General features: G+C 45.3%; 1 protein-coding gene across 12 annotated transcripts in view; it reads left to right on the top strand.

The window, feature by feature from the left end:
* Positions 1-19,407, top strand: part of DLG3 (discs large MAGUK scaffold protein 3) — a 1,213,683-nt gene extending 1,194,276 nt beyond the window's left edge. For all 12 annotated transcript variants that reach the window (XM_069209533.1, XM_069209549.1, XM_069209524.1 and 9 more), the window contains one exon: positions 17,500-19,407. In XM_069209533.1, coding sequence (XP_069065634.1) covers positions 17,500-17,606 — 107 coding nt within the window. In that variant the 3' untranslated portion in view covers positions 17,607-19,407. The remainder of the gene's footprint in view (positions 1-17,499) is intronic.
* The last annotated feature ends 5,669 nt before the right edge of the window (positions 19,408-25,076 follow it).

Raw genomic sequence — 25,076 nt, 5'->3', positions numbered from 1 at the left:
TTTGTGATCTGTGGTCACATTAGACAAGGTCTGGCTACTTGCAAACAATCTATTTCCAGATGGATAGTAGCTTATATCTCTTTGTGCTATCAGCTTTCTATACTCTCCTTGTTAAGCCCAAGGCTCACTCCATAAGAGGAAAAGCACAACCACAGCCTGATTTTGACATGTCCCATCTCTGACGTCTGTTAGGCGGCAACATGTTAATCAGTGCATATGTTCACCAGACACTTCTCTAGAGTCAGATGCTCTAGCAGAGGATAAAATTGAACAGTGGTGTAACAAAACATGAGGGAGCCCCTGGATCCAGTCAAGGGGCCCCCTAAATCTCGCCCCTCTCTGCTCTCTCCTCTATAAAACACCCTGGGGTGGGCTTCGGGGGCCTTTGTACACCACTGAAATTGGATACAAAACCCTCAGCTCTTTTTAAATGAGGTCCTTATCTATATGATAGTTTTCTAATATGTTGGTTGCCTCTTAGTGCCCACCATCCATATTCTATACTGTTAGTGTACTACTCTATCAAAGCATTTGTAACTGTAATACAATATACATTCTGTCACTCCTTAGAAACAAGTACTGGTAAAACCAATAAGTCAGGCTTGTAACTAAAATTCTAAGCTGAACATATTTGCTTTTTGCTTGGCTCAAATTTCCTATCTTTCGCACAGCAGAGCAAAGTGTGAAATATAGCTATGCTCCTTTGCGCAACGGAAAGAAAGCAGCACTTTTTGTTGGTGTCCTTGGTGTTTTTCATTCTAAAAATGCTTAATTTGTGCAACGCACAACTTGGTGGCATGATGCGAATGCATGTTGCTGCTGACTAGCAAAGGCTTTGTGCTCAAGGTTTCCGCCACTACAAATTCCTACATGTAGACATCAGCAATCAGACATGTAAGGTGTGTCTTTTACAGTAAAGCACATATTACTTATAGGTATATCAGGTGATGTACCACTTGACTCTGTGTTTGTGCCTGCTGTAAAATGGCATTATGTTTTGTGGGCAAAGACATATTACTTTTAGTAGATCTGACTTTCTGCGAAAAACCAAGTTTCTTTGTGCTGGCCAGATCCCAGGTAAGCCCCCATACCCCAACTGAACAGGTTGGTGGTGGCACAGAGAAGCTTGGGTGCAAGAGAAGAATCAACCTTCAGGTAAAGATAGCTTTTATGAATGAAATTTGATTTGTTGCTGCTGCTTTCACAACTTTGTGGCAGGTGAGCACCATCACAAAGTTTAGTAAATTTGTTCCCTTAAATTCTCTCCTCCAACCCCATCACCACCATAAAATTTAAAAAACACTCTTTATTGTATTTTTTAGATACATTTTGCCAAGCTGTGACCTAGAGTGAAGAATGAGCATGTATAAACATGAAAAAAAATAATGTTGTGTTTGATTCATCATGTTTGCACAAGTGGTGTCCATCAATGAGTAGTGGTACTGGAGCCCACTGCAACCACTTACAACTGCTTTTTACTAGCCAAAAGAGGTGATGGGAAACCTATTCCTCTTGCTACCATTAGGACTCACTGCACCTTGCTTCTCCACTGGTCTACTGGAATTTTTCAGGGGAGCAGACTATTCAGAGTACAAGGGTTCCAAAACATTTTTTGGCCTCCCAAATATCTTTTATTGTGCTTCCAAATTCTTTTTTGCTTCACACAGTATGTTTTTTAACATGAAAGACCTTAGCGTAGCAGAGAAAGCAGTCTTTGTTATAAGAAACCTTTAGTTTATAAGTTGCTGAAGACTTTACTTCCAGGTAATAACCATTTATCATGAGTCTGAATTGCACGCCTTAAGTCGAGTTTCAGTGACTGAACTTTTTTCTCAGTCCTGCTTGCGGCCTAGCTGTGAGAAACACCACGCATGACAAATCAGAACAGTTGTTGAGACTTGCCTGAGCATGCTTGGGGCCCTTAGGTAAAGCCTTGTTAATACTCCTAATCATTCTTTTATTTTTGCTTTTAACCATGCTATCCTTCTGTGTAGTTTATGTACTCTACATGATTGTGCTTCCAGGCAGCACTGCCATGAGTCATCTTTGTTTTCTGCATCCTGGTCCTTTAAAAAAAAAAACATTTCATTGTTATATTTGGCGTATCATCAAAAGCAACAAAAAAAAAATGCTAGAGATATACAGAACGAAGTTCTTTTTTTTTTTTCTTCAACAAAAAGAGCAGATCTTCCTGGAAACTGGAACACACCACTTTTGCAAGCAGCGTACACAATATTTCAAGATGTTTGCTCTGTTACTGTAGCCAGACAGTGAAAGTTTAGAGACATTTAAAAGAAATCCTAAACCGTTAGCCTGCTAGAGGTACGGTAGAACATTTGGAAGCGCAATCAGATGATGCCCCAAGATCGACCTAGAGAAAGCGTTCTACAGGCTTTAAACCATGCTGTCGCTGTAGGATAAAAGATGTTGGTCAAAGCCCCTTTACAAGGTGCATCTGAGACTCAAAGTAGTGCAATAAGTGTGCCGTTATGCATCCAAAAGAGGCCCAGTTCCAAGAAGCGAAGTTGTATGTTGCCAAACATGAGACAAAGCCCACCGCGTAGTCCAGTTGATACTCCCAGGGCCGTTCTGTAATGGCTGCAATAAAAACAAAGAACACATTATAAAGATTTGTTTCCAAGGTTTGCCAACTGCATGAAAACTCACTAAATCCTGGAACGCTGCTTCAATGCTATCCTAAATTCTACCAAAGATAGGTAGGTTTTCTGACCAAACTAAACTTATCTCTCATCTTCACTGGTACAAGGAACGAACGGCTTGATATTGATAAGGGAAGCAAAAACACGGAATGACTAATTTTATTAGAACGTCTATAGATCACGTTTGAGAATAGATTATTTTCCTAGTGAACAGAGCAGTAGCAGCATCGGTAGTAGTGACACTGATGAAGGTTCAACTGCTGTCCTACCATGCACCTGTGTTAATCTCCATAGATGTCCCCTCACTCATCCACCCCAGTTAGAAAACCCTGAGTAGGGTAATTAACAAATTATATTAATGGATAGTTAGAACATCTAGGCAGGAGATCCTCATGATCTATTTTCAAACTAATGATAAAGGGGAGAACAGGTGGCATAGTATCCGAGATGCTGTTTAGGTGGTGATTAAGTTGAGCCTTAGCTTGCACACAGCAACATTCATTCACAAGACTTGCCGCTCAATGGAAGTCTGAACTGGAAACCCTACTAGCCCAATTAGAAACTCAACATAAGAATGCTTGCTCCCCTAGTGCACATAGACAACTGACGAGAGGCTAGAAGAATGTTATATAATAACTACAAATATTTTGAAAATTGAGGACCCGCTCATGAAGGTGTACAATCCTATTGTATCCACAGGGGTGGTGACCAAAGCAGTGACTGAAACTACAGTACCACTACTCCTAAACCTGGCCAGAGCCTAAATGTTGTACCTCATACACACCAATAACAGTAATCGATGATGCAAACAATTTTTACAACCTACAATATCTCCACAGGTCAGCTTTATCAGGAATCAACATGCCTACAGCACCAGGTTAGCTACTAACATAGATGTGGCACAACATTATAAACATCAAATGGTACTTCTCTGATTTCATGCATAAAAACAATGTCTAGGAAATATTATTATTTAAGACCGTATTGGGTCCTAATATAATAAATACATCATAACCAGCTTCACAATATTAACAGCAAAAGTAAGTGAATGGAGAATGCCACTCACACTGCAACTAAAAGAGGCGAATGACAGGGGTGCCCCTTGTCACATGTTTGCTTTAGCAGTGGAACAATTGGTGAAGAAAATCACATTAAACCAAAGCATTGTGGGGAGAAGAAGAAAAAAAAGTACAAGAAACAAACTGGCCTATTTGTGGGTGATATGTTCTGACAGACTCAGACTGTTCAATCCCACTCTTAGTGGCTAAACTAAATAATTCATTCAGAAGTTTTGGGTTCTAAAATCAATTACAACAAAGTTCAAGACCGTAGAAACATATCCCTCAAAATTGGGTTGACAGCAGCCCAATAAAATATGTGATCTATACCACGAACAAATAGTGTAGGGTGTACAAAAATCCCAGACTTAGACAGTACAATCTAGGGATCGCCTATTTTTGCTGGTCCTGATGATAGCCATTTGACCGTAAGACATTAAATAAGTGGCTGGAACATGTAGACCACTCTTGATATAGGAGTCCAGGTACATCAACCGTTCAGGGCCAGACACCACCAACTGCTTGAGCAGGCAGTATGGGCACTAGCATGGTGCTTTGGCATTACACTTTGATGGGAGTCACAGGCTTCTCTGGGGACATGCAAGTTTTATTTTATGGATATGGCATTTGACGGATCTCGCCTGTTTGGGTAAAAAGAAGATTGAGCGCTGAAACTCATCAAGGAAAAGCCAAGTCATTGTGTGTTCCTTAGTTCTTTCTATCCCTCCAAGACATTACCCTTAACAGTTTTGGCCTTTTGGAGGCTACTCCATAGGGTTTGTGTACCAGTAACGTCAAGGCCCACTTGCGCTACCACTTGGAGTGGCACCCACAATAGGGACCCCTTTGAGGCTAAACTCTCATCTATCTTGTTGTGTTTCTTTTCATAGCAGTCTAGGGAGCTTACACGTGGTCACATAGGAAGAATTCTTATATTAGCCTTTCAGAGATCACGGTGGTCCACCTAGCCATGAAGGCATTTTCCTATACTTCAGTTCTAAGTTGAAATGACACCAAAACTCAACAGGTAGGCAAGAGTGAGATCCTCAAAACTATCAAGTGAAGTTGAGACTTGTCTGCTTTTTCAGTTTGCCAGATCTCTCCTATTAATGGATGTAACCTTATGTCTTAAATATAAAAGCAGAACCAGGCAAGGCTCCCCCTCCCCCCCCCCCAATCACGTTTGTGATTGCACTAGAGTTGCTTGGCCCAAACTGAGACATCATGCACAGCACACCAGATGCTTCAAGGAAAGACCCTTCTCATCTTGTTATATGCAGATGACATTGCTGTACATCAGAGTGCGACAGAGCAATTTGAGTCCCATACTGAGAGAATTTATCAAATTGGGGGGGGGGGGGGTTTGAATCTCTCATCTCACTATAAATCAGAGATTGTCTCACTAATGCCAAGCACTCAAAAATCAGACCTGTTTTATGAGTGGTGTGACGCTCCTATAAAATATTTAGGTGCTTGGATAACCTCCAACCCAGACAAAGTTCTCAAACTTAACTACGGCAGAGCAATCCGCAATCTCAAAGAACAAATATATAGATGGCTGAAACTTCCACTCAATGGTTGGCTGTATTGGACTTCTAAAAATAGTAATTCTCCCTATATTTCTCTTTCGTTAACATTCCCATCCTGATAAGCTTCTTTAAAACTTTGACATCTCTACTCATTAATCTCACCTGGGCGGATAAGAAGCCCAGAATTGCCTTAGACAATGACCCTTGCTGTATTGCCCGGGAGGGTTTTCTGTCCCAAATATGGAATTATATCACCTATGCATACCGGTGCATTTTGCTAATTTTTGGTTTCATCCCCAACAACTTTCTGCATACTTACCAGTGGAAAAAGATGCCCCTTGCACACTGCCATACGGACCAAATGTCCCACATTACATTCAGAAATCAGCATTGTCAACTGTACTGAATCCTCCTGGGATAAACTCAAACAAAACACATAACTTAAAATATTTCCCTAATTCACAACCTGTTACCCATTGTGGCCTCATAACATAGGGCACATGCACAAATATAAACCATTTGTGTTAATCATCACATCCTAACCGACTACATTGCGACATTTAAGAAACACTGCCCACATGGGTGTGTCTTGCTACAGTATTCTGAGACTAAGACCTACAGTCTGATTTGAGGTGTTTACGACTAAAAATCCCAGAGCACACATTTGTGATGGAGCCGTTGGGAATGGCCAAGAATGAAACGTCTAGAAAGGAAGCTATCCGCCAGTTGAGGAGACTCCTCATTCACAGTATGTGATTTGCACAAAATAAAGGAGCCCTTAAGGTAGGGTGAGGAACTCTCCCGACCAGTAGAGAAATGGACATCAAATGAGGGTGTGCTGAAAGATTTGAGTGCTGGACAGTAAGTGAGATTGATCTTCTAGGTGTGTGACTCCAAAGAAGGCTGTTTTTCTCCTACCCTCTGCTGGCTCTGTCTATTGCTACTCCCACCTGTTTGTACTAGATAGTGTTACATTCTGCTGTTTTTGTCTGTCAGCCTGCTACCGCAGTGTCTGTTTGCTTCCTACATCCGGAGGCGTAGGTCTGTCAAAACCAGGTATGAGAGCTTCATATATTGGTTATGGCAGTCTGATTCTTGTAGCAGACTATATTAACATTCTCAAATACATTTATAGACTTTTCACAATAAGTTCCTGTATTCAAGTGGGTAATATTATGGTGATGTCAAGACACCTATGGGCATATGCGTGCTCTAAGTTTTTATTCATTCATTCACTCATGACTCTGCAAGGATGTAAAAACAAGAACCTGGTAAGAAGAGAGCTTACTGACAACCTTTTAATATAGTAAAGGCGTGCATTCAGTTCTGTTCGAAGTGTCATTTGGTAGCAAAACTGCATACAGAATATTTTCTCCTTGGCAGTATTGGTTAGTTGGGTAGGTGGTCAAGGATTTCTTTGAGGCGTTTAAAGGTTTACCACCATCTTTTCCCTTGTGAAAGACCCCTGTCCTCCTCAGAAACACACTGTTGTCTTTTCCAATTGATTACCTTTTGAGCAAATGTATACATTAGAGCTTCAGCACTTGGATTCAGAAGTTGTGTTGTTTGTGCCCTTATATTTACTTAAAGACTTAGTATGATGCAATCACTGTTCCCATGAACCTGGCATAATTTTCCACAGTAAGTTCCCTGTTAGATCTCACTCTCTCCCTCCTGTCCAAGTTGATATCACCCAACCATTTCTTATACCTTTCTCCTCTGAAGGAGACCACTGTAATCTTATTTTAATCATACTCTATTTCTGTGTTCCATTGGGTCAGTCCTCTCTTAGATGTGTTTCCAAAGAGCATCCATCTCTCTTTGCATTTCAAATATGAGGCTTGCTAGTGCTCATAAATATCAACCTACCTCTCATGATGGTGGCTGAAATACCTGCGTACAAGCCCAGAACTCCATCATGAGTACCTTTTGTGAATTTGAGAAACCCTGTCCCCTTGGCAACAAGAAACTGCTGTTTTGGGGGAGGATTCATTCACGATGTACAGGCTAGCTGTAAGGTTGAACAGTAGCAACTATTTTCTTTAAAATAGTGCTTTATAATATTATATGTGCTTCTATGGTTGCTGATAACCGAATAAAGTATTTCTACTACTATATATATATATATATATATATATATATATATATATATATATATATATATATATATATATATTGCACACACAAAAAAAAATTACATTGACGTTCTATTTGGGCATTGTAATAATTTCTTTCTTTATATTTTTTTTAAACTTGGAAATTCATTTGCAATCAAAGGTTTAAAGGGATGTTTTTGTTAAGTAATGCTTTATCTGGTAGAGACTCTACCTAGCTGCAGTTTTCTTCTCTGAGAATAATCCCCAGACCGGATCAGGAAGTTTTTTGAAGATGGTGCCATTCAGTTCCACATCAGCGTCAGCCAGGCTTGAAGTGACATACGCCCTAACCGTATAGGCTCCACCCTGGTGCACTGAAGTCTGTTACTTTTGAGACTTTCCACGCAGGGAGGCACGATAAGTGACCACTGGTGATGCTCTGGCCTGCATGAAACGGAGGGGTCACAATCTTAGGAAGGAGGCACGTTTCCAGAGGACCAGCTTGTCTGGCTAGAAAGTGATGTACTGAGGGTGTGCCCAGAGTGTCTGCAATTCGCTGACCCTCCTGCCCAATGTTATGGTCACTACAAAGGCAGTTTTGATGGTGAGAACCCCAAGAGGGTAATTGTGCCAAGGCACAAAAGGTGCACACATCAAAAAGGTAAAGACAAGATTCAGATCCCACTGAGGCAAAAACTTAGCCACAACTGGTAACTTGAATAAAGAATGTTGGTCCAGCAACCGAAAGAATGGCAAAATAGCTGCAAGATAACTTTAACTGTGCTCAGAGCAGAACCCTGCTGGGCTAACAATAGAGCAAACAGAAGAACCTAGGATGAAGGTGCAGAAATGGGGTCCGTTATCACCATGTCACAAACTTATCCCATCAGAAGGTGTATACCGACTTGGTGGAGGGAAGCCTGGCAGCCAGAATAAGATCTCAGTCTTCAGAAGGAAGATCGAAAGCGGTCAGCTGTCGCCGCTCAGTCTCAGTGCATGAAGATGAAGAGTGCACAGGTCCGGGGTGAAGAATCCTCCCTTGTTGCTGCAACAGAAGGTCCTCCAGAAGAGGCAGCCTGATTGGAAAACTGATGATCATACTCAACAGCTCAGGATACCGGACTTTCCATGCCCAATCCAGAGCCACAAGAATAGCTTGGGCCTGGCTTTTCCTGATCTTCTTCAGAACTCTTGGCAGGAGTGGTATTGGCAGAAGGCGTACAGGAGGCAGAACTCCATAAGAGACCAAAAGAGCCTCCCAGGAAGAGTCGCCTTGAAAACCTCTAACCAAGGCTGTCTTGCACCACCTCTGGATAGACATACCATTCGTGATCTGCGAGGTATCTTAAGCTGAGTGTGTCTGCCCTGGTGTTCAGAGAGCCCGCTAGGTGTTGAACCACCAGGAAAATGCCCTGGCATTTCAGCCATGTCCAGAGACGCAGAGCCTCTTGACAAAGGTTCCATAGTCCCACCCGCGCTGTTTGTTACAATACCTAATAATGGTGGTGATGTCCGTGAACACCTGCACCAGCCTTCCCCTGATCGAAGAAAGAAAGGCTTTCAATGCCACAGCCTTAAAAGGTAGATGTGGATCTCGGACTCCATTGGAGGCCAGATTCCTTTGATCTCCACCTCTCCCAAATGGCTGCCCCATCCCAGAAGTGATGCATCTGTCACCACAGTAGGCTGTGGTTGGGGGAGGGATCTGCTATTGACCCAGTCGCAGTTCGCCAGCCACCACTACAGATATTTTGCAGTTCCCTCCAAAATCTGGACCATGTCGGAGAGATTTCCCTGATGCTGCACCCACTGGGACATAAGCTCGCACTGCAGAGCCTACATATGCCAACAGGCATGAGTAACAAGCAAGAGGCCATGAGGCCCAACAATCTCGGGATCAGTATCACCAAAATCTAGGATAGAGGCTGAAACTTCAGTATTATATCTTGAATAACGTGGACTCGTTGCAGGGATTAGCTCCAAATTGCACTGTGTCCAGAACAGCTCTGATGAAAGGGAGCATCTGAGAGGGAGTCGGGGTGACTTTGACACGTTGATTGTGAACCCCAGCGAGTCCAGATCATATGCCATTGTGCAGAGGTGGAAGATGACTGCCTGGGGTGAGCCCACTTTCCACAGAAAATTATTGAGGTAGGGGAAGACTGTGACCACCAACCTCCTCACATGAGCTGCAGCCACTGCCATCACTTTTGTGAACACCCAAGGGGCGCTGGTAATGCTGAAGGGGAGCATGACGAACTAAAAGTGCTCTTGGCCCACAGTGGATCACAGGTAATATCTGGGTAGGCACAACAGGAATGTGGAAATATGCGCCAGCAAGTCCAAAGCTACCGTTCAGTGTCCTGGGTTCAGGGCAGACAGAACTTGGGTGAGTGTGAGCATCTTAATTTCTCCTTTTTCAGGAAGAGGTTGAGAAAGTTCAGGTCTAGGATAGGATGAAGGCCTCCATCCTTCTTGGCACCAGAAGGTAGTGAGAATAGCAACCATGAGCAAGTTGTAATGCTGGCACTCTCTCTAAGGCTCCCTTGACCAGGAGAACCAGCACTTCCTGACAGAGCAGGGAAAGGTGGTCCTCTGTCAGCTGGTCATAAGTGGCTGGCATGGGTGGAGGGTGAGTCACAAAGGGGAGGGAGGAGCTCCTTTGGACGAGTTACAAAGCCCAGTGATCCTATCTTACTGTCAGTGGGTCCTGACCCAAAAGGATGCCTATGAAGAAGGACAAATTATAAGGGGTTTTGAAGGTTGCAGTTTTCAAAGAAGGGGTGTGGGGTGGGGAAAAAGGGGTAGACTGTCCTGTTCGCTGGCTACTTGTCCCACGTGGTCTATGGGCCCGGCATCCATCACCACGAAAAGGTGGGAAACCTGTTGGCGGTACTGGCTGCAAGGTTATAGACTCAGTTGGAGACCACAGAAGGGGTGGAAGGCAAACTGGAGGTAACAAGGGGCTGCAAACAAGCCCATGGACCTGTCCGTAGTTCTGCTGTCCTTAAAGCACTCCAGGGCTGAGTCCGCCTTCTCGCCATAAGCACGGCTTGGACAGTCCCCCTGGGAAGAAAAAAAAACCTGTTGTTCTTAGCCAGGTGTGGCATCACAGGGCCACCGGCAATAAAATCACTACCAAGCAAGTTGGTTGTCTCGAGTCCACATTGGATTTTGAACTTTTCTCCATCTCTCCAGTCTGTAAAAGAGTGGAAGACTGGTTCGGGCTTTCTCCAAGACTATAGGCAGCACATGTGCAACTGAATCCCAGAGTGTATGGGAATATCTTCCCAAAAGGCACGCATTGTTCACCGACCACAGTGCAAGGCTGGTGAAAGAGCATTTTCCTGCCAAAGGTATCCAGCCTCTTGGATTCCCTATCCAGTATAGTGGTAGGGAACAAGCTGGGATGGATCCTAGAGATGGTGGCTTGGACCACCAGGCTGTCTGAAGTGGGGTGTTGGGTAGGAAAACTGAGTTCACGTGGAGTGGAGTGGAGTGGTCCGGTCCCTTGCACAGGAGCTTGTGTGCAGGGCTTGGACCAGATCCTGAGGAGGACATCAGTAAGGGCATCATTAAAAGGAAGTAGAGGTCTGGAGGGGGGTTAATCCCAGCTAAAGACAAACTTCATGACTGCCACTATAGGCAGCTGAAGGTCCAAGACGTCAGTTGTTCTGCATGCCACTATAGCAAAAGAGACTCCCTCCTCTTTAACCATAGTAGAACAGACCAAGCCAGTGTCAGGCAAGTTGTCTAGCTCACTGGCCGCTGCCCATTCCTCATACCAGTTGTCATTCTCATCTGGTATCCATAAGTGTCCTGAGACCCTCCCAGTCTTATACCTCTCCAGGACCGTCAAAAGCAAAAGGGATTGGCTCTGATATAGAGAGCATTGTCCTGGTCAGCGTTGAAACCAGCATGGAATGACCCCCATCCGGCTCTGTGTCAGTTGGGAATGGCGATGGAGATAGGTCCACTGTGGGGCGCCTGGTGCATCAAGTTATAGTTACCTTAGGGCACAAGTTAGTTTTTTGAGATAAGTATAACTATTTTGTGCATGTAAAATCTGTACCTAACTGTAACGTCCCTCTAACCTTTGATATATATTTATTTTTTTAAGTGAATTTCTGTATATCACTTCTCTATGCAGTTTTTTTTCAGTTTACTGTTAGAGATTGAATCTAGATGGGCTTCTTATTTTTTGTTAAAGGGACAGTTTCTCATCTTAATAACTAATTTATTCTTTGATCTTCAGTCCATTCTTTCTCCGAGTGATGAACAGCTAATGCATATTTAGAGGATATTAGTAGTAATTCATGGAAGTCTGTGGCGAACAACTGATAGTTTTGCTGTTGGGGGGAGGTTTTACTACCGCGGGGGCATGAAATTTGGGTCTCTGGTAAAAGGCAAACGTAGTCGGGAGTGAGGGAGAATAGTGAACAGTTGGTTGAATTCTGGGAATGTGATGCATCTGATAGAGACTTCTAGCTGCAGCTTCCTTACCTTAGAATTCCCTAGCGTCAGCTTCGAATCCGGAGTTTTTTCTGAGCAGTACCCTGCACACGTGCCGTCGTGCGGCGTCGTTTGGATCCGCGTGCCTCATCCGCGTCGTTGGAGCTGTCTATGATGTCACGGTTGTCTATATAGACGCCGTCTCGGCGCGCGTACGTCAGTTCTTTTCCTTCCGTGCCGGTTAAGTGCAGTTTTGGAAAGAGCTACCCGGCTTCGACGGTTTGTCGACGCTTTTTTGACTGTTTGAAGTCATGTCTTCAAGAAAGACAGGATTCAAGCCGTGTGGAGCACGTCATCGCACCATGTCGGTGACGGATCCACACCGTGTTTGTCTTTGGTGCCTGGAGAAGGACCACGATTCCACCTCGTGCTCCGACTGTCGGGCCATGGTGCCGAAGGCCTTGAGGGAGAGATCCCTTAAGCTTCTTGCAGCCCGACCTTCGTCTTCGGTCAGCGCAACTCCGCGGAGGTCACAGTCCCACAGTAGGAGGAGATCGCAGCACCGCTCCCGGAGCCCCATGTCCTCTTCCTCGCATTCGAGGTCATCTGAAGGTAAGAGGCACAAGAAGAAGTCCAAGCGGAATTCATCTTCACCACGCCCGTTGGCCGACTCTGCGTCTCCAGCCCCCTCCCCCCTCGACCCCCGCTCAAATAAGAGTTTTACGAGGCCATGTGTCTCGTTTTTGAGCTGGCTGGACCCTCGGTGGGTCTTCAGGGTCAACTGGAGCCCCTTCGGATTTGACGCCGGCGGCTTCGGCCTCAGCGCTGTTCGGGACCCCAGGATCCGGACCGGCGCCGGTCTTTCACAGTCGACCTCCTTCGGCGCTGGGTCCGACATCGACGATTCCGCCACTGGCGCCCACCAGTGGCAGCCCCATCCTTATTCCAGATGATCCGGAGCGACGTCGACTCCGACTCCGACTTCGACTGAGCCAATTCGGCCCAGATCATTGTCTGAGCATTATTTAGATCAGCCAGACGCAGGAGAGGAATGGGAGGGGTCTGAGGACCCTTTAGAATCTGGATTGCAACAGGACTGGTATGAGGATCTAGGGGAGGCCAGAGGACTGGACATGTCTCCAGATACTGGTATGCTCTCTCCTCCTAATGTGGCTATGGAGGAGGGTGCTTCTTTCGCTATGGTGGTGCGTAGGGCAGCTGAGGTCTTGGACCTAGATTTGCCTACAGTGCCAGTCAGGATGAATATCCTGACAGAAGTGCTTCAGCCAGGGCTGACAACATCAGAGCCGTTGTTGCCCTTCAATGAGGCTCTTACAGACGTCCTTCTGTGTACGTGGTACAAACCCAGCACAGGGGCTTCTGTGAATAGGACGGTCGGCCACCGCCATAGGCCCGCTCCCAGCGACCCTAGTTTCCTGACACAACACCCCACTCCTGAGAGCTTGGTTGTCCAAGCCTCTCCTTCCCATGGTGCCTTCCCTTCCGCTCCCCCCGGATAGGGAATCCAAGAGGCTGGATCAGCTTGGGAAGATGTTTTCTTCCACCAGCTTGGCATTGAGGTCTGTAAACACCTCTTGCCTATTGGGAAGTTATTCCCATACTTTATGGGATACGGTGGCACAAGTGGGCGTACGGGACACACTCTCCCAGGCTGTCGAGGATGGGAGAGATGCAGCCAAGTTTACGATCCGGTGTGGTTTGGACACGACCGACTCGCTGGGCAGAGTGATTTCATCGTCAGTGGCCCTACATCGTCACGCCTGGCTACGTTCTACTGGTTTTTCAGGGTATGTCCAGTCCAGCTTGATGGACATGCCCTTTGATGGCTCTCGCCTTTTAAAAGACACACTCCGCGTTTGAGATGTTCAAGGATTCCCGAGCAACGGCCAGATCCTTGGGCCTTTCAGCGCCAGCACAACAGCAGTCTGTCTTTCGCCCCTTTCGAGGCTTCGGTAGGGGTGTGGTACCATGCTAGCCACAGTTCAGCCACCGTCCTCAGGCTTCACAGCATCCCAGAAGAGGACGTGGTCGTGGTACCATCAGACCCAGAGGGTCTGCCAGAGGTCGGCCGCCACACAGCACCCCTCCACTGCGCCCAAGCCCTCCTAGTATGGTTCTGCGGGATCATGTCCGTCCAGTTGGAGGGAGGATTCGTTTTCATCTCCCTCACTGGCTTTCCATCACCACGGCCAAGTGGGTGCTGCAGATCATACAGAAGGGCTACTCCCTTCCCTTCCAATCTTTCCCTCCTTCTATCCCTCCGACAAAGGAATGGCTGATGGAGGACCATCTAGCTTTACTCCGCGAGGAAGTTACAGCTCTCTTGGCCAAGGGAGCCATAGAAAGAGTCCCGATATCAGAAGTAGGCAGTAGTTGTTATTCCCGCTACTTTCTGATTCCTAAAAAGAACAAAGGCCTACGCCCTAGCTTGGATTTAAGGTACGTCAACTCTCTTCCTCAAGAAGGAGAAATTCAAGATGCTCACTCTTGCTCAGGTTTTGTCTGCCCTAGACCAAGGAGATTGGATGGTAGCGTTGGATTTGCAGGATGCGTACTTCCACATTCCTATCCTGCCAGCCCCCAGGCGTTACCTGCGGTTCAAGGTGGGCCACGAGCACTTTCAGTTTACCGTGCTTCCTTTCGGCCTCACTAGTGCCCCTCGTGTGTTCAAAAAGGTGATGGCGGTGGTGGCAGCTCATTTGCGCAGGTCAGGGATTTCAGTCTTCCCCTACCTAGACGATTGGCTGTTGAAGGCTCCTACGCCCCAGGCTCTCGTCACCCACCTCCAGACGACGGCGGACCTCTTGCATTCGCTGGGGTTCACTATAAATGTGCCAAAGTCACACCTGACTCCCTCTCAGAAGCTCACTTTCATCTGAGCTGTTCTGGACACAGTGCAGTATCGGGCTTATCCTCCCGAACAGCGGGTCCAGGATATTCAGGTTATGATACCGATGTTTTGGCCTCTATCCTGGATCTCGGTGAGACAGACTCTGAGGCTGCTGGGACTCATGGCCTCCTGCATCCTGTTGGTCAAGCATGCCAGATGGCGCATGAGGGCTCTGCAGTGGGACCTGAAGTTCCAATTGGCACAGCATCAGGGAAATCTTACCAACGTGGTTCAGATCTCGGAGGGGACTGCAAAAGATCTGCAGTGGTGGTTACTGAACTGCGAGTGGGTCAAAGTCATACCCCTCTCCCTTCCCCAACCAGATATAACAGTAGTGACAGATGCGTCACTTCTGGGATGGGGCGGCCATCTTGTGGAGGTGGAGATCAGAGGTCACTGGTCTCCGGCGGAATCCGGGCTCCACATCAACTTGCTGGAGCTTCGGGCGATCCGGCTAGCTTTAAAAGCATTTCTTCCTGTTGTAAAAGGGAAGGTGGTGCAGGTGTTCACGGACAACACTACCGCAATGTGGTACTGCAACAAGCAGGGCGGTGTGGGGTCATGGACCCTTTGTCAAGAGGCTTTACGTCTCTTGGCATGGCTGGAACAGCAGGGCATGACCCTGGTGGTTCAACACCTGGCAGATTCTCTGAACGCCAGAGCAGACGACCTCCGGCGAAAATGCTTAGAGGATCACGAATGGTGTCTCCATCCGGTGGTGGCGCAAGGACTCTTTCAGCAGTGGGGAGAGCCTTGGTTAGATCTGTTCGCCTCCGCAGAGAACGCGCAATGTCAGCAGTTTTGTGCATTGGAGTTTCCAAGGGGGCTATCGCTAGGCGATGCTTTTCGTCGCGGGTGGAGTTGAGGCCTCCTGTATGCCTTTCCGCCTATACCACTTCTGCCCAGAGTTCTCAAGAAAATCAAGAACGACTGGGCCCAAGTAATCCTAGTGGGTCCAGATTGTGCACGGAGAGTTTGGTATCCAGAGCTTCTCAAAATGAGCATCGGTCCTCCAATCAGGCTGCCTCTTTTGGGAGGATCTTCTGTTGCAGCATCAGGGGAAGGTTCTCCACCCGAACCTGTCAACTCTGCGCCTTCATGCGTGGAGATTGAGCAACGACAGTTGATGGTTTATGACCTCCCTCCTGAGGTCTGTGATGTCATTCTGGCAGCCGGGCATCCCTCTACTAAGTCGATCTACGCCTGCCGTTGGAAATGCTTTGTTTCATATTGTACAGAGATCTATTGATCCTCTTTCTTCTTCTCTGTCTAACATCCTTTTGATTATATTGTCTCTCGCCCAGCAGGGTTCCTCTTTGGGGACTCTCAAGGGCTATCTTGCAGCCTTATCAGCTTTTCTACAGTTGCCCGATCAACCATCTATGTTTAAATCACCTATAGTACAGAGGTTTTTGAAAGGGCTTGTGCATCTATTCCTGCCTGTGCCTTTTGTTATGCCCCAGTGGGATCTTAATTTGGTTCTTACCTTCCTTATGTGTGCTCCCTTCGATCCCTTGCATAACTGTCCTGCTTACTATTAAGACAACCTTTTTGGTGGCAATTACATCTGCTAGGAGAGGGAGTGAGCTGCAGGCTTTATCTTCAAAGCCACCGTACCTCACGATATATCCTGACAAGGTAGTATTAAGAACTCGTGCCTCTTTCCTCCCCAAGGGGGTGACCCCTTTCCATCTGGGTCAAAATATCACCCTGCCCACCTTCTTTGCACCACCGCATCCCTCTAAGAAAGAGGAGCGTCTCCATGGGCTGGACCCAAAAAGAGCGTTATCGATCTACCTTGACCGAACGAAAGAGTTCCGGGTGGACGACCAACTCTTTGTGGGGTACATTGGTGCAAAGAAGGGTCGGGCAGTGCAGAAACTATCCATTTCGCGCTGGGTCGTTCTCTGTATAAAAATATGCTACGCTTTGGCGAAGAAGCAGCCTCCCGAGGGCTTGAGAGCTCATTCTACTAGGGGGAAAGCTGCTACCACTGCGTTAGCACGTGGTGTACCGGTGGTGGACATCTGTCAGGCTGCAACGTGGGCTTCTTTGCACATGTTTGCAAAACACTACTGCCTGGATAGTCAGGTGAGAAGAGAGGGCTTTCTAGTGTAAAAATCTCCTTCAGACCCACCGCCATGGGTTATAGCTTGGGTATCTATACTAAGGTAAGGAAGCTGCAGCTAGAAGTCTCTATCAGATGAACAAGTTACTTACCTTTGGTAACGAGGTATCTGGTAGAGACTCTATCTAGCTGCAGATTCCTTACACCCGCCCAAGCCTCCCCGCTCTGCGGATATTTTTCTTATGTAGATCTATATATATGCAAACATGTATTTATGTGTTCATATGTATATTTTTTTTTTATCTTGGCATTTTTGCCTTTCTTAAAGGCATGAAAGTATTTTTACTTCAAACAGTCATAGAGGTAAAATCCATAATGGTTGGTTCTTCCATGACGCTGCGCTTCTGGCGTGGGAAGTTGTGGAAAAGAACTGACGTACGCGCGCTGAGACAGCGTCTATATAGACAACCGTGACGTCATAGACGGCTACGACGACGCCCGATGGCGTGCGCGCAGGGTACTGCTCAGAAAAAACTCCGGATTCGAAGCTGACGCCAGGGAATTCTAAGGTAAGGAATCTGCAGCTAGATAGTCTCTACCAGATACCTCGTTACCGAAGGTAAGTAACTTGTTCTTTAGGAAGAGAGCTGGTTAGGATTTGGTGGTGAGGTGGACGTCTCTGGATAAGCTATACTAATGGATTTTCCGTCTCCCTTTTATTCCAGCCATTGTACAGGGAGATTCGCTCGAAGAGATTTACAACAAAATCAAACAGATAATTGAGGATCAATCTGGTCACTACATCTGGGTCCCATCGGCTGAGAAACTCTAAGCAAGTTCCCGCCAGACCTTCCTGTGAACAGAAGATGTTAATCCCCTAAACCCCAAAGGAATTCAGATTGGAGTACTCTTCCTGCCCTGGCCATACCAACACCTTTTTATTTGGATCTGTCACAGATTACATTTTTCTTTGTTTTGTTTTTGTTACGTTGAGGTGTTCTCTCGCACTCCCAGGCGTGACTGTACCCATTCCCGCATGGACTATTTTGCAGTCCCACTAGAGATGCGAAAAAACCCTTGAAAGATTTTGTTTTTAAAAGAAAAAAATGAAGAGCAAAACTGAAATTCTTTGGCTGGAGGAGCGGAAGGAAGAAGTGGAAATACTCGAGGCGCACGAGACTGATAGACACCGGAAGTTTCGAAAAAGGGCAGGGCTTCATGTCAAACATGTTGGACAGCTCCTCCCCCGCGGAGATGTTTGTATCCCTAACCGTTTACTACGATGGAACCAGAACAATTTTATTTATAGGTGTACATATAATATATATATAATGTATATATGTCATATATACATTATAGGTATATTATATACATTTTATATATGTATAGATATATTATATATGGACAAGAAAACAGTGGACTTCATAAAAAGTTTGGTAATGTTATTTGCAAGGATATTTTAAATTCTGTGTTCCAGTCAGTAGCAAGAGAAGTGAGGAACTGACTTCCTGAGGCACCGAGGTCATGGGCTCTTCCTGCTCGAGCCTAGAGTGATTGGGGGCCTGGGAAACTAAAGTGGAGGCTAGTATGTCGCGGTTAAATGTGTAGGCCGAGGTGGCAGAGAAGAAGCGGATGCCTGCGGCTGTAAGTGAGGAGCGTAGACCTGGAGGTGCGCGCAGTGCCAAGGCCCTGCCATGTGGTGATGGAAGTGGCTGACAGGTTAAGTCATGTTCTACTGCGGGGAACCAGAGAGCAGAGGGGGCTCCAGGGTGTAGAACCACGTTTGTATGAATGGAAGCCATAAGCGGGAGATCCCTGCTCATGTATGGATGATAGTTTATGAAACCCAGCGTCCACTGGAGGTGGAAGGATGGGGGACTGGTTTGTGGAACAGTGGAACACTAGTTGCTGACTATGGTGGGGTTTGAGGTCTTCTGCAGGAAAGCCTTAAACTGGAAGAGCTTGAGTTGGACAAGACAAGTGTCAGTGTGGAAATTTGGAACATGGGTTACCGGAGAAAATGAAACGGTGATTGTCTTTTGTATCAAAACCCAGAGCTGCAGATGGCTGTAACTGGACGCACTGGCACCGAGGGTCCACCACGCTGTCCTCTGGTAGCAAAGCCTAGGTCAGGACGTGCCCGGGAGAGGGGGGCAACAGTTGCTTTCTGCTGTGGCCTTATGGGTGCACCTGGAGCAAGTCTGGCATCTTAGATCCTTCGCCTCACGTTGATTTGTTTTCAGTTGTTAACTGGAGGAGGGCGTCTTACAGAATTATGTTGTGAAATTAAGACATGGTACGATTCACTTGGAAAAGTTTAAAGAAAGGGTCAACTGGGGTTTGAGAGCAACCGGTGTAATTCATGAAATGAGGACCCAGGCGGTTCCACCAAACCAGGAATGCTGTGATGGGAGTATGGGGCAGGCGAGAGAGTATTCCTCTGTCACATACAGTTCGCCCTCTCATCACAGTTCTTTGTGTCCATCTGCATGAGATGTTTGCTTTTTAATCTATTTTTTTATGCTGATGTAAACCCAAGACCATATTGTGTTGCTGTGTCTGCATTTTTCATATTTTATCTTCCATTCTAACCATGATCTGAACGGGTATAAAATCCTTTTTAAAAAAGCAAATATTTTCAAGAAAAGCTCTTTTTCACATACCCTTTCAGGACTGCTGTACTCAGAAGCATGTCTGACCCAAGACACCTACTTATAGGGATGGACGCGACAGGATAACTGTGCTTGAAGGTCCATGTTCTCTCTCCCCAGGCTCAGATCTTTGAAATACCTTGTGCTGCTCTATCAGTAACCTTAAACGTATACCCACAGTGCTGCTCGTCCATACCTTGCCAGTAGAGGGCCTCATGAAGTGTGCTGCCACGTGCAGCTTGTATGCTTACTGCCAATTGTTTTTTCTCCTTCTTCCAACTTCCCAGGTAAGTGTTTGGGGTCGAAAACGGGTTCCATAGTAGGTCAGGTAACCCAGCATGAGATATTTTCAAGTGACAACATGTAAACAGCGTAGTGTTAGGTACTAGAGCTGGTGCAGCAGTCTGAAACCGCGTCTTCCGTAACTTCAGGAGAGTTTGGTGACTGTTCATCTGCTGTCTTATCTGAAACAATCGCGCCTTCCTACTCCGACGTCGAAGGGAGTTTCATGCAGCTGCTATGGTCCTGCTTTCTTGCAAAGATTTTGTCGAAAAGAAACATTTTCCCACAGAAATCATGTGGTCTGAAATATTTCCCTTTTTTAATGGAAAAAATAAAACATCATTTTCATCATGTATATAAAGGGAAAGGCGCTGCTCAAACTTGCAACTAAACAAAGTGCAAAACAGTGTATTTTTCTAGCAAATGTCATTAGATGGACAAGACTTGTAGTGAATGTTGAATATTGCAGGTTTCAAATGGACTTTGAGGCTCATTAAAGCGCTGTGCGTTGTCTGCTGCTAACCTCTTGTGAGTGGCTGGTGCTCAGATGTTCAGCCGAGTGTTTGGGGCAAGTATGGCGCTTGTGGTCTCACCCTTGTACTACTCATTCTGAAACCTCCCCGACCAATGGTCACTGCATTATGTTCTGCTGCACACACACACACGAGTCGAGGTTTGTTTCTGCTGCAGGGTGGATTGTAGAGCTAAGGTGACCCTTTGCTTGTTTTGACTTGTGACTTGTATCGTGTATTGGAGTACAGCCGAATGTCAACCTCCAGATTTCAGGTGGAAGGCTTGTCTTGGGTGTGTTCCCTAAATCACCCTTCTGAAGTCTGAAATCATGGCTGCTAAAAGCACCTCTGCCGTAGTCCATGAAGTGTATGTTATCGGACATTGCAAGGCCCTGGCCTATCTTCTGAGAACTCAAGTGCCAAAGAGCATGCAACAGAATTGCAATACACCATATGGGCACTAATTTCCCTAAACAGAAACCCATGTGTTCTACAGGAACAAAATCTTCATTTTGAACCAAAGGACAACATGCAGTGGAGCTGAATAACAAGTTGCAAATTAACCAGGTTATTGCCAAGCATGCCACAGTTTGGCCAGAGTTTGGTTCTTCAGTTTGGTATTATGGCTAGTGCATTCAGCCAAATTTTGTACTTGTCCATGTAGATGCATACATTTTCGCCGGGACTTCCAAAGTTTGCAGAATTATGCGTTTTTAAAAATGTTGCTGGGCTGAACCTCTTAATGAAGAACCGTGTTCAAAAGCAGGAGGAGAAAATAGGAATTGGCCACCCTGACAAGAACTACTCTCCGATGGGCCCTGGAAGACGCCTGCGTCAGATGGTCTACACTCATGGTCTATGTCCGTCTCAGCCCAAAGCTAGCCCTGTTGCTTCTGGATTGACGTAAGTCTCCAGTACATCTTCACCATGCAGGAGTAAAGTATTGTTTTTTTTTGTTTAGTTTTTTTTATCTAAAGACTCATTCACTGTCTAAACTATTCACAAAGGCCCAGACCTGTTTGGTGTCACTGTGCTGAAGGGTATCAACCCACTCCACTGATGTTTACTTCAATCGTTTTGACTGTAATTCCTGAACCTTTTTGTGTGCCTTATTCAGAAAGGAGGTTTGAGCCATTACTCCGTTCTGATCAACATCTTTTAAGTATTATCGTATGGTTTCTGTTGAGGCGGAGCTTCTCAAGCAGCGGTGTACACAAAAAACCCTGAGGATTGACGACCTCCATACAAGGGGAACATTGTAGTTTTTATCAGACATTACAAGTCATGTTGGGCAATGTTCACAATGTACCACGCTGCACCACCTTCTTCCCTGCTTGTTTCCTCATTCAGTAGCTTCCCTAAGTAAACGTGTTCCCCAGAGGCTCCCAATGACTTCAGCCTTCACTTTACAAAGCAGCTGTTCTGTGCCTGTTTATCATCTCCCACTTTTAGTTTTGAGTTTCTCTTCATTTCTGGATCCTTTATATAATATAGTGGTAAAGCTATCTCCGAATTCTCACTGATGGAATGGAGTTTTTGAACCATGCTTCTGATCAAGCACAGCCTTACAGTGTTAGGAAACAAGGGTGTATTCAACTGAAATATTGGAGAAAAAAGCCTCTCTTTAAGGGCCTGGATGTTTATATCATGAAGGAAGCTAATTACATTTCCCTCTGAGTGCTCTTTGATTTGGAATAGATCTGACCAGTCATTTTTAATACCAAGTACCAAATGAGAAAACTAAAATGAGCAAAACAGCTGATACTTTAGGGCCTCCTGAAAGAGAAATTATCCCGAATACAGGGAAAATGCTCAAAGAGTTTGTTGCAAATTGCTGGGCCCAAACGTCTGAGGGGGGGAAACTGTTAGGTCTGTCTAATTCCAGGAAATTGTAGAAAAGGGTGAGTATTGCATACGAGTTCTTGAGCATCTTTAAGGATGGATAGTTTGGGCCCTCAGAACCCATCACTCATGCACAGAACCTTAGACTGTTTGATTTACAGGACGCAGCTGTGGAGACAGGATCAAACTTCTTTAGGTCGGTCACTTTGCTTGATGCAAAGTTGTGGATATGTTGCAACGTAGAAAAAGGTCTTTTCTTAGACCCTCAGCTTTAGACTATTACATTAGTCTCTCACTGAGAGTTCACAATCTGAAATCATGCTGAGTTGTGCAGCACGGCCGCTTAGAATTAGAGCGGAGCTATGGAGGGAGGCGAGGTGTACTCATGCACAAGTTGTGTCTGTTCCTACCACACCTGTATGTCCAGAAGGCAGTCACTAAGATTGTTCAAAGGTCAATGGCAACCCGATAAAGGTGAACAGAAAGCTGTATATGGTAAGCGCATCATTCCAGGGAAACCACTGTATCTAATGAGCTTCGCTAAATTTCGAACAAAAATATCGATCCGCATAGGTAAGAGTAATGAACCTAAGTAAGCTCCACACCGCTGCGAGTACCTTTACCAAAAGTATGAAATGCAGGGGTCCACCTTGACAGATATTCCTGTCTCCTCACAACTGTTTCTGAAGGTGAGGTGATCTATAGTGCTATCAAAAATGGCAGATAGATAACAGAATTTCGCCCACTGATTCCCATTGATCTGTGTTGCTCCTTAATTCTTCCATGGCAAAATTAATGCTGTTTCTGCATCATGGTATCTTCATTGCTAATAGTGAAAGCTTGAATATTCCAGTCTTCATGCAGACATGGTAACCAGATTCAACTGTTTCTCTAAAAAATGTAACTCCATTTTTTAAATCTGATATACTGATGTCCCCCTCTTCTTATACTAAATGTTCTTAATTTTATAATGTTTTGTGTCCAGTTAAATATAAAGGTAGTTATATAAAATGTGTGGATCACCCTTAGCATTGATGCCTAGGATGGATAGAAAATAAAGGAGAAAGCAGCTAGGTGGCCTATCACATTGACGCAATCAACAGAGCAAAAAGATTTGCTGTTGTTTGAAGGACTCCCTGCTTCCATCTCCCAGGATTCCTTGCGCTGGTAGTTGCCTCAGTCTCTGTACTTCTGCAATGCAAAGATGGATCCCTGCCTATCAGTAGTGCACCAGTGAAGAATAGGGGATCAGAGAGATCAAACGGTCAGTTGTGATTCTTTCTGCATTTTAGGATCTCCAATTCATAAATGCTTGAGTAAAGTATCAAGCACATCCAAAAACCACAACTGGTGTCTAAAAATTAAGTGACAAAACCCCCAAATGGTTGATCGTGGTAGGAATGTTACCAGACAGGGTGTCCAATTTATGATCAGTGTTTAGGTCTGAATCCAATTACTAATGTCTAATAAAAGAATATAAGGATCTCTAAGTAACGTAAGTTATTTTGCTGAGGTGAACATTTCCCAAGCATGCACCTGTAGCCATTCCACCTAGTGTCATGTATTTTTGGCTTGCCTGGTGAAGCCTTGCTGGCTAGCTGGAAGCAAAGACAGATACACCACAAACTATCCATCTTCTTATTGATTGCATCAGTGGCCATCTTAGCATGGAGAGGGCTATAACTATTAAACATCTGAGAGGACTTTTTGAAGCCCTTTGTTTTATCTAAATAGAAGTGTAAGGCTCTTTGTTGGCCATCTAGCTCCTTTTAAAACCTTTCATTATTTCCTGTTTATCATTTTACTCCAAATGTAGAGAGAGCAGAAAAGGCAGCAGAGACATTGGCCAGTTGATTTGTTTCTTTTCTTGACACTTGATCACGGAAGACCTTATTAAACTGTTCTTACAAGTGGTGCATTTGTATCCTCCAATGGACCACTCCATGCAACTTACATCTTGTGAACACCAGTGCCCTCTTCAAGGATTTTTTGGCCCCTTTGAGAAAGTGGGGAGTTAACGGTCTGTTCTGAGCACCAATTAGTGTTTTTGCCAGTGTGCAGGATCATGGATGAGCCCGATGTATCCCTCCTCTGCGGAGCGACACCTAGCAGATGTGGTTCCCACTGAAATAAAGGCACACTTCAGCACTCTGTTTTGGTCCATTTCTGCCCAGCCAGATATATTTTTTGTTCTTACACTTACCCTCCCTCGTATGGCTCTGATTTAATTGGTGAGAGATCCAACTGAATTTGCTGATGTTCACTCCAGTACTGACTCAGCCTGTTCGGCCTCAGACTCCTGTGAATGAGACCCTGGGTCCACAGTATAAATGAGATGATGGTTCCTGCAAGACTTGGTTCATTATTTCTATGGAGGGGAGTTAAAGAATAGTTGGACTTTTGGATCTAGATTGCTCTGTGGCATCCAAAATTATCAGAATTCTGTTGCAACCTTCATGGTATCAAGGCTGGTGCCAACATTTGTTAGTAAGAAAATTGAAACCATGCAATGGTTTTTTATTTTTTATTTTATTTATTTTTAATGGAGAGATGAAGAAAACGGTTATGGTATAGATAGTTATAAGAGGAAGCTAGAATGTTGTCATCTGCCCACCCTTAACAGCGGAGGCTAAAGTCTTGAGTGTAGGTTCGAAGGCCCATTCTGTCAGCCTTGTTGGGATGTTTAAGGGACCTCCCTGGGAGGACGTGAGTAACTCTGTGCTAACCAGTGACAGCAAACAAATTAACCTGTTCCTGCTTTGCTCAACCCTTTAGATTAAATTGATAACGGGACACATTTTTAAGTACATCTAAACCTGACTCTGATGCTATTTTTCCATGGACTCCAAGAAAAAATGTGTGGGCCTTCACTTTGATCAGAATAAGCTGTTTAAAGTCCCCATCAAGGAATGCCAAACCCCTTGCCACTGTCTACTGTGCATCCTCCTAACTCCTTCAGGCTTTTGTGGCTTTTTTATCTGGGCAAGTGCGGTTCCTTTGAAGGGATTCGAACTT

The sequence above is a fragment of the Pleurodeles waltl genome, chromosome 2_1 (genome assembly GCF_031143425.1).
Source record: "Pleurodeles waltl isolate 20211129_DDA chromosome 2_1, aPleWal1.hap1.20221129, whole genome shotgun sequence".
NCBI lineage: Eukaryota > Metazoa > Chordata > Amphibia > Caudata > Salamandridae > Pleurodeles > Pleurodeles waltl.
This window is presented reverse-complemented; position numbering and strand designations above follow the sequence as displayed.